At 40.1% G+C, this 20385-nt stretch overlaps 1 protein-coding gene across 1 annotated transcript in view; it reads left to right on the forward strand.

The window, feature by feature from the left end:
• The window catches only part of DGKI (diacylglycerol kinase iota), a 435686-nt gene that overhangs the window by 374113 nt on the left and 41188 nt on the right, over positions 1-20385 (forward strand). The window contains exon 28 of the mRNA XM_024741647.1: positions 13966-13991. Within this exon, the coding sequence (XP_024597415.1) occupies positions 13966-13991 (26 nt within the window). The remainder of the gene's footprint in view (positions 1-13965; positions 13992-20385) is intronic.

Below are 20385 nucleotides of genomic sequence, written 5' to 3' on the forward strand. Positions count from 1 at the left end.
ATCTATGAGATTAAAAAAAAAAAAATAGGCACTGAGTGAAAACTCTAGTATATTCTTTCCAAGTCCTCTTTGAGGAAAGGACAGACCTACCTCTGAACTTACCTCTGAACCTCTGGGTTAAGGGAAAACAGGTAAAGAAAGGGACTGCAAGGTATTGTTTCATTTATGAATTAAAAATAATCTTTTCTAGTTCTTATGTTTTGTGGTTTGTGCAAAACCCCCAAAAGAAAAAGAAAAGGAAAAAATGCACATGTTCTTAGTATCTCCAAGCCCTGAGCCTAGAAGACCTAAGGTGAAGGTCACACAGGTAAAAATAAAAGATCTTGCCACTGGATTAAGACACTGGGGAGACAGTGTAGGGAACCACCAAAGGCAGACATTCAGTCCAGACATCTGTGTACTCAGGTATCTGTTACCTGCTTAGCTTAAGCAGGGTTGATGGATTTTTATGATCAGTGGAGCATTTCTCTCTCTAACAAGAGACAGAGTTATAAAAAATTGAACTATAATGTATCTGGTCTGATTTATGACTTCACTAGAATCTAAGAAATGGGTTGAGCCATTCAGTTAGTCATTAATTTATTGAGAAAATATGTATTCCGCACCTTCTAGGTAGAAGCAATCCATATACCTAGGCATTGACGATGTAAAACTAAATGAGAAATTATTGTCTTTGAAGAACTTATATTCAGAGGGGAAATAATAAACCAATTATTGTAGTTCCCTCTGATAAGTGCTATAATGGATATATGAGTAGAGTGTTCTGGAAACAAGAGGAAAGAGAATTTGCTGCTTTCTCCAGATTTTACTTTTTTATTTTTATATGAAAAGGATGAATATTTAAAGAATTAATGAAAACACAAGCCACTAAGAAAAAAAGAGGCTTTTTAAGGGCTCTATGCTTATTTTCTTCAACTTTTGCCCATAAACAGGTATCTGCTTTTCATCATTATATCACCAGAAATACCTCTCAAATAATTCAGTGTTCCATGACAGTTGTACGTCACTCTACCTAATGTGTATTTAAGGATGTTTGTACAACCTGGCAAGTTATTTAGGGATATTCAAAGCACCTAACAACACTTTAAACTGAAACATTGACCTTTTTTAGTGTAATCTATAATTCTGAACCATCCTATCAAGAAGATAGCCCTGAAATTCACCTCTTCCCCAAACTCAGAAGTTCTGGACTGAACATAGGAGTAATAGCTTCATGCCTCTCTTGTCTCCAGCTGTTTCCTTTGCCCAGTTTCTTCTTGGAACGTTAGGTGATGGCCTGACTCTAAAAAAAAAAGGTTAATTGCGCTTATTGTCGAAGCTCCAGGTTGTCAAGAGGAAGACAGACTATTGGGCCGTGATTTTGGTAGTGGAAATATCCTTCGACCATCACAATCAGATAAGACGGAGAAAATTAATCCTCTTAGTGGAAACAGGTTTTGCTGGAATATATCTTAGAGATGAAATCAGTGCTCTCAGGATAGAGACGGTCCCTTGCATGACTAGTCTAAACCTTGCTCTCCCTGGCTAATCGCTCAAGCTGGAAAAACTGCCATTTAGCTGACATGTATCTTCCTTTCTTCTTTTTTCCTAACTCACCCCCAGTCATTGTCCTGTCTAGCCAAGCACATAATGATACTATGTCCCTTTACGTGGGCAAAATAATTAATGAGAAATTTTGCTCTGTTCTTTCTATAATTGCTCTTCAATTTGATCCAGGGAATTAACATATTAAAATAATAAAGATGCACTGAATCCCTGACTCAGGGAACCCTTGCTATTTTACAAGCGAGCAGGTAAAAGGTAACTCTGGTGGTATTAGCGGTTGTAGGTGCCCTGTTGATGAGCACAGTGGTGGGGGGAGGGGAGGGGGGAGGAAAAATTGTTTCTAGAAGCCTATGCAGTGAGATGTTAGCGTGTCTCCCATGTATCTCTGGATTATTTTGGTTGTGTTAGTGAAGTTTAGTTCTTGAAGAGGTTTTGGATGTTCTTTGGATGGAGGGGAAGAAACTTGGTATGTGGGGAACCATAAACCATCAAAATTTTGTGGATGGAACAGAATTCTCAGATTTCCAACTAAAGGAGACAAGGCAAAGCCAGAGCATTAGGAAGTATGGGGACAATTTGTGTAGAAAAGCACTTTTCTTGAGTTTCCTAATAGGTAGAGAGCAGTGGAAAGGGCCTCTTAGGAAATTATTGAGTCTTCTTTAAAAGCAAAACAGAAGAGATTTCTATTTCCTTCCAACAACACACTCTGCCTTAGGGCATTAAGGAAAGCAGGTCAGAAGTAACAAGAGTCTTTTGTAACAAAATCACTCAAGCACCATTCTAAAATGGGGAAAATAACTCCATCTCCCTCTGCACTGGGGAAGTTAGAGTGAGTATTTTTATGCCAATATAGGAACGGGAATTTTTTTGTTTTGTTTTCAGTGGCTATGCTACAAGTGGAGGCTTGGACACACAAGAGAGCCCCTCGTATTCCTCTGTCTTGTGTCCCCTGGGAGCAGCCCTGTGCTGGCGCAGGGTCACAGTACAATCCATTTTCGTGCGGTCAGTCCTCTCTTCCTTGAAACAGTGGCTGGATCTTCCTTGAGGACTTGACATTGAAATCTCATCAGTTTGGAAAATAGGGACGTAGGGTATGTTGGATGGGATTCCAGCTAGAAAAAAGTTGGCATAGATGCAGGGAATGTTAGTTCTACAAAATGATGCCACGTCTCTCCTTGAGGGCCCAGTTTTTTTAAACAACAGGATTAAAATTCAGTCAAGAACCATCCCCTGGGAATGCTTGCAATGTCCCTGCCATCAGGAAAGCGCCCACAGCTCCTGAGGGCTCCAACAATGATTTCCCTTCCTTTCCAAAAAGGGGCAAATATGCAAAGCTAAGTGTCCTGTCGTGTCACTTCTAGAGGATCCCACCTGTGGACCATGGTCCTCGACACATGCCCCATCACCGGGCTTCCATGGCAGGTTTTGGCAATGGAAGGGAAGGTGGGAGGCAACTTCTCTTTCCCACAGATTGCCACCTTATAAGGGTGCCCGTCAGGATTCTCGCTCTAACAATCAGAGAAGAGGCTGTAGTTTCTCCTAAATATGACTTTGGTGCAACTACCTGTGACATGAAATATTTCTGCATGTCAGTCCTCTCTCCAACACTGGTCCTGGGACTAACCCTTCAGAGGCTGCCCTCATCTCCTCGGAAGGTCACTGAGAAATCAGCTCACTCCTGGCTCCCTCTTTCCCACCTCCCTACCTCTGCAGAGGGGACCGGGCCTTCAGGGAACACCAGTGAGACAGCGCTGGGGAGAGCAAGTGAGCCTCTGTGTCCTGGCCCTCTGTTCCTCGTCCCATTCACCCCACTTCCTCAGAGCCCAGTGCATTCAGTGTTCAGAGGTCTGTTTCAAGGTGTCAGCTGTCTCCTGACAGCCTCTCTAACCACTCACCTCCAAAATGACCCGTCCATCCTTTTGCTTTTTTCTCAAACTCCCACCAAACCTCTTGTTTTCTCAGTGTGTCGGTCTCAGTGTGAATCATTTGATTAAATTGATTTGAAGGGTGAAGGATAATTTTGAAATCCTTCCAAAAGTATTTGCCTGTGAGTCTCAGGTTGGAGAGATATTGACCAGTTATCGCCTGGTGTGCTCAGGAGTGGGGTCAGGGATGTGAAGGGGGTGCATTGATCACTCTTGGAAATGGGAGGTTGTACAGAGTGGAACTTGTCTCTGAAACCTCTGGGGACCTCTGAAGCCACAACCCCGAAGAGACCAGGGTAAGGAATAGCTCTACAATGTAGAGAAGCTACTTATTTGGAATTCAGGGAAATGGGGACCACGTTTTCCCTTTTCCAAACTTTTCTAGCTCTTGAGCTGATCACCAAGCATAAGAGAACTACAACAGACATTACTTTACGACTTCCTCCAGTGCTCTCTTTAATGGTAGCCTCACCCAATAGCCGCCTTGGAATCTCCTTGAAAGTGGGGGATTTCTAAGTGGGAATGTTCTAAGTTCAGTATCCGCCACATGTTTATAGGTAAGCATATAGGAGTGCTTAATATTCAAACATTGGGTTAACTGAGTTGTTCTCAAAGAGTCTGTGGAGCCCGTTTTCACTTCTTGTACCATGACTTATTTGCATCAATTTATCGTTTTCTCTTAGAGCTCCTTTCCTGTTTTGGGTTGTTTATAATATATCACTTAGAAACTGCACCTTCCTTGGACACACAAGAGTTGGGCAGAGAGAGACTTTTTTTAGGTTTTGTTTTCCATGCCAGTGTCTTGAACATGAATTCCCTCTTCTGAGAAGTGGGTTAGGTAGGAGGAGATTTTGATAGGACAACTCCTGGACTATATTATAGTTATCTTCAGGAGAAGTGCCAAAGCAGCTCCCACATCAGCCTGTTTTTTCTTCCATTTTCCAATGCTGGATTCAAAAATCCGTATTGCATTTCATAAAAATTATTAGCTGGGGGTAAGCCCTTGCTCAGTTGCCTTGGTTCCACAAGGTAGATATTGCCTATCCTGAATCATGTGATATGTGAGACGGCCTTTTGTATAAGTTTCTTGTGTTAATACTGAACGTAGCACTCATGTGACTTGCCCTCACAGTTTAGAGCTTCCTGTTTCAATTTATGCTTAAAAAAAAAAAAAAGTCCACACTTACAAAACTCCAGATGGATTGCATCTCAACAGCAGTTGTTGGCCAGGTCTCCCAGAGTCATTAGCCTAAAGCCGGCAGCTCTTTCTAAAAGATATTATACTTCCCACCAGGTCTCTGCAGGTGTATCTTCCTTGATCAGATTTTAGAATAACATTCCTTTTCTATTCCTTTAATCCCTTTTTAGAAATTAGGCAGGCAACGATATTGCAAAGACCGATTTGTAATATGAACGATCACATCTGTTTCTTTTCTGCATGATTGTACAATGTCTGATGCACAATTTTTTGGTTGTTTTTACATCTTCAAAAGGTTAAAATATTTCCCAGGAGCGTTCATATTTTACATAATAAAAAGTGTGATGGTCAGTTTTTCATGTTTAATGAACTTGGTCTGTATTAGGTTCTTCCAGGTCATCTCTCTTTCTTCTTGTAGCCGACGCCCACTTTTGTCCGTTTCTCCTCTAACCATGCATTTCAAAGAAACTCCTTCCCCTCATTTGGTTGCAGTTCTTAGGGATGAATAGTAGGTGGCAGTAAAATTTCGAGCTCAAAGGGCGTTAGGAGTTTCTTCCTCACTGCAGACTGATTAAGGAGGGTGTATAGAAGAAACTGAATCGTACAGGCTAGTGGTAAAACAGTGCTGTCTGCAAGACACCAAATATAACTAAACACAGGAACTTATTAAAAAGGATATTTCAAGTACAGCTCACGTTGGGATCATCGGGTGTATATTTGGATAGGAGAGTCTTAATAGGACATTATGAATACGAACAGAATTAGAGGAAATTTACATCAAATGAAGAACTCCCCAAGCAGCCTGTATTATTTGAATTCTGGAACTTATTTCCCTACCTCCACACAAATGCCCATCTCTCTCTTTCCTTTCCACAACCCTCCCTTCTGTTGGTGGTGAATGTTACCTTTGAGGCTGTTTGGCAATCCCTGAATGGGTCTGTGACCACTTGAATAGAGAATGTGTTTGTCTTTCTCTCATTTCAATGCCACTTTGTGTGGTTCCTGTACCTTTCATCTCTTTTGCTCTCATTCTCGCCTGCTCCCTTACTGTATGTGCTTTGTTCGTTGTCTTAATAGCAATATTCATAATAGAGGGAGGAAAAGCAAACAGAGAGGATTGTATAGTTGATGGAGGTTCTCAGTGCTAAGGGATTTCTGGTTCTATTTTATCCAGTTAGAGATGCTTAGGGCCTGGAGTGATGGTGGTGAAGATGTCAGCTAGATCTAGGATCCCGCTGTTGCTCCCTCAAGCCCTCAAAATGATGTCATAGGTTGGGCATAGCAGTCCTTAGGCAATGCATATCCTTGAGGGAAGCTCAAGGGAGAAGCCTGTTGCCCAGAGGTGATTACCTACAGCCATGCTTTGAGACCATGTTAAATCATCCCCTGGCTGGCTTGACTTAAATGAAAGTTCTTTGTCCGTCAACAGTTTCAGGAAATAAATTGAATTTCTGTAGCTTCATCAGTGCAAGGTAAAACAGACGCAAAACAAAGATGGTGTTTCTTCAGCAGTGGTGTGTGCACCCTTGAAATGTGCCTGGAAGGGATGTCCAGCTGGGAAATCAGTTTCCACTTGAGACATTACTCAAGAGTTTGTTAACAGACAACTAGAAATAACGGGCCAGGCAGGAAACAGAGTCCAACCTGGGGAACCCTGCCCAGGCCGGAATGTCCTTGATTTGCTTCAGTAGGAGCAGGTGCGTCAGCACACGATGCGAGGCTGTGTGTACAGAGATGCTGGCCTTCACCAAAGTGTGAGAAAGGTGGGTGAGGTGAGCCCAGGGAGCTCTCAGGGCTGTGGTCAGGAGAGGGAAGAAGAAGTGAAAGTAGAATGACAAAGGAGAGCGGGAACAACATTCAGAGTTGATATAAAGCTACAGACCAGATGCTTCTCTTTCTCTTCCTAAGTAGGTTGTATGATCCACCCTGTGCTTATAGAAAGTACTGTTTTGGATGTGGTCCTCATCCGAAAAACTGGAGGAGAGGGCCTCCCTGGTGGCGCAGTGGTTGAGAGTCCGCCTGCCGATGCAGGGGACACGGGTTCGTGCCCCGGTCCGGGAAGATCCCACATGCCGCGGATTGGCTGGGCCCATGAGCCATGGCCGCTGGGCCTGCGCGTCCGGAGCCTGTGCTCCGCAACGGGAGAGGCCACAACAGTGAGAGGCCCACGTACCGCAAAGAACAAAACAAAACAAAAAAAAACAGAGGGTAAAGAGGAATGTTAGGCATGACAAGACAAATTGGTGAAATATATGTAGAGAGAGTTGCTTTCCGTGTGCTCATGGACAGCCTTGTTCACGAGGACTTTGCAGCCGAGGACGGTTTATTTGCAGTGTGCCGGGCATGAGTCTAGAGGGAGCACAGCTTCTAGACCACCCTGCCATTCCTCCTGTGTTTTCTCTTTTAATTGCATGATGGTAACCAGGAAATGAGGGCCCTTGGTTCCTCCAGCCAGGCCTGTGTGTTGGTATGAATATCTCCGAGCTCCCTCCCCCATCCACAGTCTTATAGAAATAATCCGTGGCTAAGTATTTTCAGAATATGAATCTCTGCCTTTGTGCCTATTCAGGTGCCTCTTACACCTGTCCTGTATTTTTATTCCAAGCTCACTTCTATGTGGTGGCCCCTTTGGTTGCCAACTCCCCACCAGGAGGTGGTTTAGAAAATCTCAGTGGAGGGTATATGTGTTGGGGACGCTGGGGAAGGAGATTAACATTCATTTGTGGGTGATTCTCTCCAAAAAGTAACAGACCCATATAGGTGGGTCCCCAGTATTCATCTAATCTATTTTTAGGAAAGAATATGTAAAATGGATAGTTTATTGACCTCTCTCTGTCCAAGGGAGGGAATTATACAGATAGTCCAAGGAAGGGCCAAGTAGGAAAGCCATGGATGCTATTGAATTAAAGCCATGAGATGAAAAAAATAAAAGCAAAATATTTTATAGAGGCTTAAAAAAAGTAGAGTCAGGACAGTATTACTCAAATAAAAAAAGAGAGATGTGGGTGGACCTAGAGACTGTCATACAGAGTGAAGTAAGTCAGAAGGAGAAGAACAAATATCGTATATTAATGCATGTATGTGGAATCTAGAAAAATGGTATAGGCGATCTTATTTGCAAAGCAGAAATAGAGACACAGAGGTAGAGAACAAATATATGGACACCAAGGTCGGGGGAAAGGGGGTGGGTGGGATGAATTCGGAGATGGGGATTGACATATATACACTATTGGTACTATGTATAAAATAGATAACAAATGAGAACCTACTGTAGAGCTCAGGGAACTCTACTCAATGCTCTGTGGTGACCTCAATGTGAAGGAAATCCAAAAAAGAGGGGATATATGTATACATATAGCTGATTCACTTTGCTGTACAGTAGAAACTAACACAACATTGTAAAGCAACTGTACTCCAATAAAAATTAAGTTTTTTTCAAGGAGGTATTGTGTTAGGAAGAGCTTGGAGATTTCATGGAGGCTGCCAAGAAAATGCCCGTATCTAAAATGTATTGCAAAGCATTTCACCACCTCATAAAGGCTGAACTAGTCATGATGCCCATCATCTCCATTCTAGGTTTATTGATTGAAAACAGTAAAACATCGCAAGTAGTGCGATATTTCTTAAAGACTTTCACTATCCTAGCTAGGACACTCTTGTGCTCTTATTGTTCTGACATTGCTGGTAGAACACTGGGCACATTTTTCAGTGTCCTTCAGCCTTGTGATTGATCTACTGGAAAGATTAGAGGCTTTGAAGGGAAACATGCTGATGGAAGGCAATCTACACAACCGTTTTTGTGTTTCTTAGACATTCCTTGTGTCTTAGTGATGACAAGGTCTAGAAGCAGTGCTGTCCAATACAGTAGCCGCAGCGGATGTGTACTCTGTGTCTCATTCCCTCAGATTCTTGATATCTGCGTACATTAATCTTATAAAATAATTCTTTCCAGGATGTTACAGCTGTATTTAAGTGGATAATTTCATATTTTCTGTCTTTTCCATGGGAACAGAGGAGAACAAACTCATCCCCTTGGGGACCTTGAAGACATTCCTGAAGCTGACTGTCTCAAACACAGATTTTTTTTTTTTTTAACTTTATTGCTTTAAGAATTCAAGCAACTTTTGCTTTGGGATCCATAATATGGCTGTGCCTGTTTCAGCATAAAAATAATATTTTACCAGTTAAATTTTATAATTCCCCATCTAAAAATGGTGTCTTATTTTCCTGAGGCTTCCCTTATTTTCAAGTTTCAAGCTGGAGAAGTCTTGCCTTCATTTAAAAGGAAAGAAAAATATGGATATTCAATTAAGCAGGGTTAACATTGGAAAGGGGACTTTCACTAGCAAGTGTTCCAATTAAAATGATAGAAAAGTAAATCAAAGTGGTTAAAAAGCAAAACACTTCCACAAAGCAGATATTTGAAGGGATGAATAAATGAATGGATTCTTACTTAATATAGTTTTAATTGTTATTCACTTCCCCTTAATCCCTTTTTTCCCACCGCTGTGATGATACTGTGGGAAAGCCCGCGGGTTTTTTCTATAACTTAATAGTTCAGAGATCTGGGCAAACCTTTGCTGTTTTCCTCCGCTGTAATCTTTTAGCTATTTTTTTGACCATTTTGTTTCTTCTTTAAGTTTCTGTTCACAGAGACTCTGTTTCCTTCCCTTGTTTTCTTCCTTCGTCCCTTCCTTTCCTTATTCCATTTATCCATTTCATGGAGATTTGTTAACAGGTTTTTTTTTGCTCTTTTTTTTGTTTTTTTTTTTTGTGGTACGCAGGCCTCTCACTGTTGTGGCCTCTCCCGTTGCGGAGCACAGGCTCGGGACGCACAGGCTCAGCGGCCATGGCTTATGGGCCTAGCCGCTCTGCGGCATGTGGTATCTTCCCGGACCGGGGCACGAACCCGTGTCCCCTGCATCGGCAGGCGGCCTCTCAACCACTGTGCCACCACTGCTTCGTGCCATCATCTTTTTAGGATGTTCTCAGCCTGAGTTTTGTTTTTCAGAAGATCCTTGTCCTGCTCTCTTCTCTGGGTATTTTTGTGTAAATGTCATGATGGTTCCTTTTTGTTCATTACTCACATTTGTATTGGGTGAGTTCTTTTTGGAACCGCTAGTTTGGATGGATAATTAGGGATAGTGGGTTGGTGTGTTTCCGGAAGCTTGACTTTGAATCTTTTGTCTTCAGACTCTTTCTTAGCAGCTCTCTCCCCCAGGGTTTGATTCTGCTCCTGAATGGCTCAGAGCGGAGGGCTTTCCGTCATAGGTTTTGTGGTCCGTGATGTATCTCATGTCTCCTCAGTTAAGACTGAAACACTCTGTCTCCCTGAAACTTGGTCCAATTTTACTATACTTTAGCTGCTCTTCTTCACATATAATAATTTCAGTTTAGGGACAACTTCTAGTTTAGCCAAAGATGATACTTCCTTTTATGTTTCTTATTCTCCTTGTTATTTTCCATGGATTTCAAAAAGGATTGAAAAAGAGCGGAGATACTAACGTGGCAGTTTTGCGATACTAGTCTGTAGCTTGTCTTCTGCCTTTATTCTTGCTGTTTTGTAGTCTGCTCGCTACAGCTGCCCAAGCAAAAGCACAGGTGAGAATGTGTGACTTCTCTGCTTCAAAACTTTGCTCTGTGTAACTTAGAAGGTAAATGACAAGCACTTCAAACTGGCCCCTCAGCTCCTACATGAAATGCCCCTCCCTCCTCTGTCTTTAGTCCTGATGTTTATGACTCCTTTATATTTGAGCAACACTGAGTTGCTTGTATATCTGATAACGTGTTATGAAATCTCCTGTCCCTTCCCCTATTTCATATGCCTGTTGCCACCACCTGGAGTTCTTTTTTTCGTACTTAATAGGCTTGTACTTATCCTTCAAAGCCCAGCTCAGACGGTTCTTGCTTTTTGAAGCCACCTTTTACTTTATTTGGAAGAGAATTGGTCTCCCTCTCTTCTATGCTACCCCTTTACTCATACATGTTTTGATTATTGCATTTTTTCATTACAATATAATCACTTGTTTACATATTTTCCTCGTTCACTAGATTATGAGTTCCTTGAAATTGATATCTTGTTTCTTTTTTGATACACATCACTTGGTACGGTGCCTGGTACTTAAAAGGGTCTCAAGTAATAATTATTATTCAGGTTTGAATCAACATAAAGGGAAAGATTCAAATCTGAATAATAATTATTCGGGGTCAATAAGATAGGAGAGAGATTTTTAAATGCGGGTCTTGAGTTTTTGTTTTCGTTGTCTTTGCTGAATTTGAATGAATGTAAATAAAAATGTAAAACAATACCAAAACCAATAAAACAAAGCAAAATCAAGTATAAATATCCTGTAGCCCATAATAAAAGACTAGGGATGAGGAAAGAAGTGAGGAGGAAAACTCTAAATCCTGGAGCCATTTGAGCGCTAGTGAAGTAATAGTCTGCATTGTGAGAGCAGATAGGTTCTCCAAGATAAAGTGTATGTGGAGGAGAAATGAACAGGCTGGGACAAAGCCACAAGTCTTTCAGGTGCAGTGGGAGGAATAAGCAGTGAGCTTTCTTTCCTTCCTTTGTTGTCAGGTTAAGGAACATTATCTCTTCCAGGGATTCAACCTCTCTGTTGTAAAAATAACTTATACTGCTGATTTCATGATATTTCTTCTCTCCTGAGCTAAGTTCCAGAAACCTTTTTATGCCCATTTCCAGCAATAATGGATGATGTGCATGTCTCAGTGGAGTAATTTAGTGACTCGCTCCAGTGAAAGATGAAATACTGAGTGAGGACTGAAATACTCCATATGTCTTAAAATTCCACAAACCCAGGCGTGTGGGAGACATTCAACACAGAAACTCAACATGACTAATCCTTAGAAAACAGCCTGAAATCAATAGTTCTTCCCCACTGCCTGGACATACCACAGAAGGCATCCCCTTGGGGCTCTCAAGGAGCCATCTGGAATTTTTCATATTTAATATTAGTGCTTTGCTTTTACAGAAAGGCAGCAAAAACCCTCACTGGCCTTCCACCTGAGACATTTAGTGGTCCATTGGCATGGATTTTCCTTTATTCCTATAGCTCTGTGAGAAATTAATTGCAGAACATCTAAGACATGCTTTGCTTCCTTCCCATCAGAAAACACCAGGAGTGAAGATGTTTCCTTGTTGCTGACTTTTTTCATGCCCTCTGCAACTTAAAAAATTCTCTAATTTCTTTTTTTTTAATTTTTATTTTATATTGGAGTAGAGCTGATAAACAATGTTGTATTAGTTTCAAGTGTACAGCAAAGTGATTCATTTATACCTATACATGTATCTGTTCTTTTCAAATTCTTTTCCCATTTAGGTTAGTACAGAATATTGAGTTACCTGTGCTCTACAGTAGGTCCTTGTTGGTTCTCCATTTTAAATGTAGTAGTGTGTGTACATGTCAGTCTCATTTCACCTCTGTTCGGCTCCCTCCTCCCCTTTGTTTGATGGTGGTCATCTCTGTTGCAGGGGGCACAGGATGTCTTTTGGCTCTGAGAGTGCCCACGCTGTCACTAATTTGGAGCTTCAGGGCATTCCCTAGACCCTTCCCTCACAGCTGCCCTAGGAGCTGGCAAACTCAAAGGTGGTTTTAAGGTGACATGGTGATTTCTGAGGAGCTCCAGAGTGTGTCTGAGTCTGAACTCTAGTGTGTGGTACCGAAATTAATGCAATCTAACACATTTTAATCAGGGACCCACTATGTTCTAAATAAGACATGGTCCTAGTTTCCAAGAAGCTCACAGCCTAGTGGGAAGACTGGTGTGTGAAAGTGGGAAATAGGGGGACTCCAGGGAGAGGATAGGTCAGCTCCACCTGAGGAGGCCCAGCAGCGTTTCTCAAGCAGCCAACACCACAGTGATGACTTAGGTTCCCTCCTAAGTTATTATGTCAGGTTCCCTCCCTCTGCTCCCGTGTCCACCACTCAGATGCCAGTTTTCTCTCCACCAGATCTGGGGACACTCTGTAGTTTTCACACACAGAAGTCTACTTGAAGAGACCTATAAGGTTGAAATGATTTCAACTTTGCCACCCAATGGAAGTTCAAGGCTGTCTCACCATTATTCCTGTGTCTTTATACTGTACTGTTTGTTCACATAATGGACAAAAATATTTCTGATCAGTAGGTAAAGTAAAGTGGTATCGGGCATCCCAAAGTAGTAAAATTGTCCTTCAACCACTATGCACCCACTGAATCATTCTTGCCCCAACGTTTGTCATCACGTCGCATACATATTAGTTATATTATGACTGCATATAAATATTAGCTATATGAAGTTTGGTAGCTTTACTACCAAACTCATGCATTTGCCTTTGGTCATCTCCCTGCTGTGGGCTCCAGCAGGCCCATCATTTAGAAGAGAGGACCCCTCCCTCCTGGTTTCTTGCCTCTCCCTTCACAATTCTAACACCTCTGAATGCAGTATTATGCATCTCTCTTTCTCCCAAGAAAAGCATGAGTCAGTAGTCAAGACTGTTTATCTTTCAAACTTGAGGGGAATTCATCAACAAAGTTCTGTCTGCATTGCTCAAAGTAACTCAATTAATAGCCAAGAAAGAAAAGAAGGTCATTATTGTGAAAGGGGTTGATATGATGATCCGTTGGTATCTTAATATTGTAATTAGACCTGAGCCTCAAATGATATGCAGACGTTATCACTTTGTAGAAGTTCTGTGGGATCCCAATGGTTGCCCTCCTGCCTGACTCACAGGTTTAGAGACATAAGGCCAACACGTAGAGGGTCTACGTCATACTCACTGAAACATTAAATTCCACAGCGAGTGGAAGCGAAAAGCAACATTGATAAGGGCACGTGCCATTTCTCTTCTGTCTCATTTTTTATTGTCCAAGTGGATTTCTTTTTTACATACAGACACTTAATCTAGTGCTTATTTACATCCCTGGTATTTTCTATGGAGGCCTGGCTTTCAGCACTAGTGACCTCACAGGATTTCATCCATCACCACATTTCTGTGAGTTCTTTTATTGTGTGTGATAAATCCAGACAATTTAAGTTTGTTTCAGTCTTACGTCACCATGCTAATAGACTATTTTAATAACATCTACCACTCAACCAATCCAGGTAAGCTTTGGGAGTTATTAATTGGCATATACCGTACAACCAACACATCATTTACACCATCTACTACTATACTGAATTTAACTGAATTTTGGGGGTGTAATTTCTATGAGCTTATTCTTGATCATTGTTGTACCTATAATTATCAGTGTCACATACAAAGGATTTATCGTGCTTATTATCTCATTTTAGGTCACCAGTCTCTTCAGAAGACCACGGTAAGAATCTGTCTTACTTATACTAATTCGGAACTAAAAGTTGAGCTGTGGTCCTTGCGTTTCGTTGTCGGAGGGAAGAATTATTTAAGAAAATGTCTTTAAGATGTTTGCCTTGTGTTTTTTAGTGCACAATATGAAGTGCTTTTAAAAACTTAACGCATTCCAGCTAAATCTGATGTCTTGTACTATCTTCAAATCTGTTACAACTATTTTGGTTGACCAATATTTCAAAGCTGAACGTATTCTGATTTCTGTCCCACCTCCAGATACAGTTAACCCTTGAACAATGCAGGGGCTGGGGGCACCCTCCATGCAGTCAAAACTTTGTGTGTAACTTAGAGTTGGCCCTTCGTATCTGCAGTTCCTCCATATTGGCAGATTCAACCAACTGCGGTTCCTGTGGTGCTGTAGTTTTTACTATTGAAAAAAATTCCTCATATAAGTGGACCTGCCAGTTCAAACTCGTGTTGTTCAAGCGTCAGCTGTACTCTATGTGACTTTTGGCTGGTCATGTAACTTCTCTGAGTCACAGATTTCACCTTTAAAGTGGGGATCCGTAGTAGATATTTCCAAAAGTCCCTTCCAGAGTGGACACTGAGATTTGCAGAGAATGTTATGAGTCTGAAATTGGTAGTAGTCTGAGTTGGTATGCAGTTGAGGTGAGTTATTTGCATTTTAAGAGATGACTATTTTATTCACGGGATAAAATGTGTAGTTTTGTCACATCTGAGGTTTGGAGTTGTACCTATATTCAGTCAGTCATTCAGAAATGTTTTATTAAGTGTTTACGATGGGTCAGTTATGTTATATAATCATGTTATACAAATATGCTATATGGAGCTATGTGCAGGGACGTGATGTGTGACACAGAACTTCTTCCCTCAAGGAGCTTGATGGGTCCCCTTTTGGGGAAGGGGGCAGTGAAATGACACATACGTACTGCAATACAAAGTGAAATTCGACGAATCTTTTATAAAAGAGGGATAAGCCAGGACTCTAAGAGTACCACTGACATTCCACTTCATGCTGTCCCTAATTCAGCTAAGGCACCATTATCTATCTATTTAGCCAAACAAGTTTAAAATTAAAAAAAGACAGCTGTTTTAAGCTTTCCTCTTCACCCTCCCATTGCTACCTGGCCACTAAATTCTATCAACTCTGTTTTTTATACTTCCTTTACCTCTGTTTTCTTTTCCATCCCCATTCCTTTCATTTAGGGCCACTCCATATCTTACTTGGACTTTAAAAATTGTCTTCTAACTGATAGCCATACCTCTAGAATTCCTTCTTTTATTTTACTGTATACCTACATATCACCAAACTGATTATGGTAAAAATCTAGTCCCATTGCCTGTAGGATGAAATCTTTTCAATAGACCAATAATTGTATTCATCTTTCCAATACTGAACTTAAACATGGAATAGAAAGTCCTAAGTGATGGACTCTTTGTCTTCCTCTACTGCTCATTGCTTCTTTGGGCATCTTTCCCCTTGTCTCTATGCTCTGTGCTCTAGCCATGCGGCACTACATCTAATTTCTGAAACTCAGCACGTTTATCATGTTTCCCTGCTTTTAGCCAGGCTGTTCCGACAGAAGTCACTCCTTCTTTTTGCCATAGACAATTTATACTTACCATTTGAGGCGTGGTTAATCATCTCATCATCCGTGAGAGCTTTCTGCCCTACTTAACATTGCATCGCATATTTTCCTTCATTCTAGAATTTAACTTAAAAATTTGTTTCTTGATTTACCTGTCTCCCCTGCTAGACTGTGAGTTCTTTGATATAGATCCCAACAAATAGCAAACATTCAAAAGATGTTCGTTAATTGAATACCTAGAGAGAGGTGGAGTTTTTAAGTAGGCCTGTTCTGCTGCCGTGTCATAAAGTCTCTCCCAGTGTTGGAGTGAAGTTGTATCATGTTCTATGAAAAATCATAGGGGAAATTATGTTCAGGCCTCTTAAGTCAGAATTAGGCATCACCCACCTAATGATGACCTACTGTTATATGCTATTTTGCTCATCGAAGTTGGTATTGACTAGGTTTTTTTATTGCATATTTAGAGGTCCTTGGATTTTCCGGTTCAAGTGATAAACCAGAAACTTGTGTTTGGTTTTTATTTTGAACTAGGGTTTCCTTTAATGACCTTTGTTTGCATTTGCCTTCCTGTCTGTAAGAACTTAATCTCCCATTCCAGAATAAAGGGGGATGGGCTCCTGAATTACAATTCTGTAGTCCGCTAGGAATTCTTAAGGGTTATCGGCTACAGCAAGCAGTGTCAATGTCCTGGGGAGTCGTGAACGGTGACAACTACCCGGAAGACTTGTTCAGTATTAACGGCACTTCAGAATCGATCATTTTAAGAAGTGGGTGTATGTGATTAGTTAAAGAAACATTATCCAAATTAGAGGGCTTTTACATTTTCATGGCTTCAAAACGTTGATTCTGCAACTTCCACAAATGATTCAAATATGTAATGTAAAATTATAATGCTGACTGACCTAATCTTACCTAATTTTCATATCTTCTAGCCCATGTATCCTTGGAAAAATATTCTTTTCCTTTTCTTTATCACCAAGATTTTCTATTAGTACTTAAAATGTGTTTTCTTATGTTTACACATTTTAAAGTGTTCATGTTTGCCGTGGTTAGCATAAAGCCTTGAGTATCATGTCATCAAACTCGTGTTTGTATACAGTAATGACATTGCAGTGTACTGGTAAGAGGTAAGAAGTAGCATTTTCGCTTTCTCAAAGTTATGGGTAGAAAAATCGAGGCACGTTGGGCAAATGGATTGTGAAATTGGAAAAGAAAGCTCTGTGCCTCTTGCCTTTCTATTTTGTTTGCTTTCCACCGGTGATCCTATTTCTCTCTCTGACTGGTCGCTTTGGCTATCCCCAGAACAGACTTCATTCTTGAGAAAATCTAATTTTCCAAAGTCCAATAACCCTGACCTTCTCGATCCCCTCAGATTATCCTTTCATGGAAAATGTGCTTGGATATCATGGTTTTGTTATTTTCCCTCTTAGTTTCAGTTTCCTCACCTGTAAAGTGAGGCTATTCGTATCTACCCTGCCTACCTCATGGGATTGTTATGAGTTCAATTGTGAAATCACTTTCCAATTTGTTAAAAGCACCCTGCACATAATGCTGTTGATGTCAGCAGTGGATGAGGAAGTATGTGTTTATTATGATGTTTGCTCAGCATTACATACTGCCTTTGACAAGTTAAAAGATGTGCTGGGGAGGAGAAGGGGTGTGAAAAATGTTTCTTTCAACATTATCATTAAATATTAAATTTTATTGGAAGCCTTTTTATATCTGGGTGAGGAGGAGTAAAATGGTTAATACACAATTCAGCCTGCAGTGACAAAGTAAAGGGACAGTTTCTGATTAGATACGGGGTCATTAGATATGGGAAATTGATGACATAAGGCATAAGTGAAATGTAGAATGTTTCTATTTTTATCATAGAGTACCAGAGTCATTAAGAATAAAGGCTAAAATTTACTGAGTGCTTCTTGTGCAGAGACACTGTGCTAAAGTGTTTCAGCTACATCATTTCATCTTTAACAAAGCACACTACACAGTAAATGTGTTCTCCTCAGTTTTTAGTAGGGGAAACTCACAGTACTTACATAACTTGCTGAAGATCACACAGCTAGTTAGTGGTAGAGTTAATTTTCAAACCCAGTTCTAACACTCCACCCTTGATCATTTACCCACCGTGTCCCCAGAAAACAAAAGAAGTGACTGTCAGCATTCAGATGAATTGATAGAATTATAGAAAGAAAAAAACTTCCCTCTAACAAGAGGTTATTTACTACTGTGTGAGTAATTTCCTTTTTAATGACAAAACAAAACAGACCAAAAATAACAACTTCTCCCTCCTGCTGAGAATGATTTGTCCCCGTAGAAAAAGTAAATACCAATGTCACATTCTCTCATAATTAGCTAACTGAGTGAAACTGAAGCTTCAGGGAAGCCCGCCATGCGAAGTCCCAGGGGGAACGTTACATTTTGATGTTACAGCTGGAAGCCAGAGTCCTACTCCTTGTCAGAAGAGAAGCTTGATGGTGATGAATTGCCCTGTCCTACAGGTTTCCTCTGCATTTAGTGCCTATTGCCCCTGGAGCCACGTCTGGTGGGTTCCCAGGCTGCTTCGCCCGCTCTGAGCTCTCAGATTCTGTCTTGTCCTCTTAGCTCGCTTGCTTTACGGCCTCTCAGAATGCCTCTGTGCTGGGGCACTGACAGAGGGTCAGCTTCCAACCAATGTCTGTTCACTTACAAAGTAAAAGACATTAATTGAGAGGAAATGCCAACAATCTGATTCCCCCTGGCATGTCCGAAGCAGGTATCCCTCTCCTGTCCTAGCCCGTAGACCTGTTGTTGGTAAAAATGGTTCTTTCTCACTTTATATGGTAGTTCTTCTGTTGCAACAGTAACACAATGAACAAGAATGGGAGTGGAGGCTATCTGGAGATAAAAACTGTAACAGCCATGATCACCAGTGTAAGTCCCCAAGGACGAGCCACTGTCAGGATTCGAGGCAGTTTTACTTTGCAGTGGGTTGTGCAGGGAAACGCACTGTAGAGTGGCCTAAAGCTCTTTAATACATCAGTGGCTGTCTCTGGCTCAAATACCATAGATTCATATTTCTCTCTAGTATAAATATATATGTATATATACATTTACTGAAATAGAAATATTCATAAAAGTGTATAAAATTTATCTGCTCAGTTTAAATTATAACCAAAGGAACTACTGTGTACCCAGCCCCCAGTCTAAACAATAAGATATTTGTAGTAATCTGGAAGCTTCGTGATTGCCTTTCTGATTACATTCTCTTCCCTCTCCTATGGGGATAGCTACTATTCTGCTTTCTTTGTTAAACATTTCCTTGTTTCTTTTCATCATTTTAATACATGTATGCATATTTCACCTATGGATGTATGTGTGTGTATAAATATATATTTTATATTTGTATTCCGTATATGTGTGTATATAGTTTTGCTTATTTTGAACTTTTATAAATTGAATTATTTTGCAAACTCTTCTGTGATTTGCTTCCTTTGTCACAGAATAATGCTTTTGTAATTTATCCTTGTTGATGAGCATCATATTCATTTCATCAATTTTTCATGTCGTATAGTGTTCTGTTGTATGAATACATAACAATTTATATATCCAAATTCTGCTGATGAATGTTTAGGTAGGCTCCAGGGTTTCTTTCTTTCTTTGTTTTTGTTCTTTTTGCTATTGCAAACAATATTATGGACATTCTTTTTCATAACTCCTCCTGGTGTCCGTTTGCAAGAATTTCTCTAGGGTTTAAACCTGGCAATGGCATAGTTAGGTGGTAGGTTATACACATATTTAATTGATCACATAATGACAAACTGTTTTCCAAAGTGATCATTCTAATTTATGCTCCCAACTGCAGTAAGAGTTCCTAATAATCCACCTTTGTCAACACTTGATATTAACTGATTAAAATTTTTAGCCAGTTTGGTGGGAATGTCAAATGATATCTTGTGATTTTAATTTGCATTAAATAATTACATATCAGATGGAGCATTTTTCATATATTTGTAGGTCATTTGTGTTTACTTTTCTATGTAACTCTTTATTTCCTTTGCCCATTTTTCCCCAGTGGGTTGTTTTTTCTCAGTGATTCATAAACATTTTAATGTATTCTAGGTAAAAAATTTATGTTGACTATACGTGTTGCAAATTTTCTCCAGTTTGTGGTTTATCTTTTCAAACGGGGACTTTCCTTCACTGACTTGCAAAGCCTGTTCTGTCTCTCCTTATTTGTGGGTTTCCAGATTCCCTTTTCTGTTTTATTTATCCATATGTCTATTTCTGTACAATACCATGTTGTTTTAATTGCTGTAACTTTGGTAGAAATCTTGATATCTGGGAGATACCTAAAAGAGTGTCTTGATTGTATGTGAACTTTTGCTTCTTCATATAAATTTTAGAATCAGCTTATCAAGTTTTGTGTTGCAATTTTCATGGCAATTGCATGAATCTATACATGAGTATAAAGAGAATTGATATTTTTATGATAATGAGTCTTTTCATCTCAAACCACATCTCTTTACATTTAATTTTTTTTAACTAATTAATCTTTTAAAATGCCTATCGAGTTTTATAATTTTTTTCATGAAGGTTTTGGCCATCTTTTGTTAAATATATTCCTAAGTATTAACATTTTAGTAATATTTTATATTTTTAAAATTATATTTTCTAAGTGAACATTGTTGGCGTATTAAAAGGCAATTGACTTAGAATCTTGTTTCAAAATCTTGAATCAGGATCCCTGCTAATCTTTTATATTCATAAACTTTATCTAAAGGGTCCTTTTGTGAGGAAAGTATTTTCCTGAGA

Source organism: Neophocaena asiaeorientalis, unplaced genomic scaffold, assembly GCF_003031525.2.
Source record: "Neophocaena asiaeorientalis asiaeorientalis breed wild unplaced genomic scaffold, Neophocaena_asiaeorientalis_V1.1 scaffold692, whole genome shotgun sequence".
NCBI classification, from domain to species: domain Eukaryota; kingdom Metazoa; phylum Chordata; class Mammalia; order Artiodactyla; family Phocoenidae; genus Neophocaena; species Neophocaena asiaeorientalis.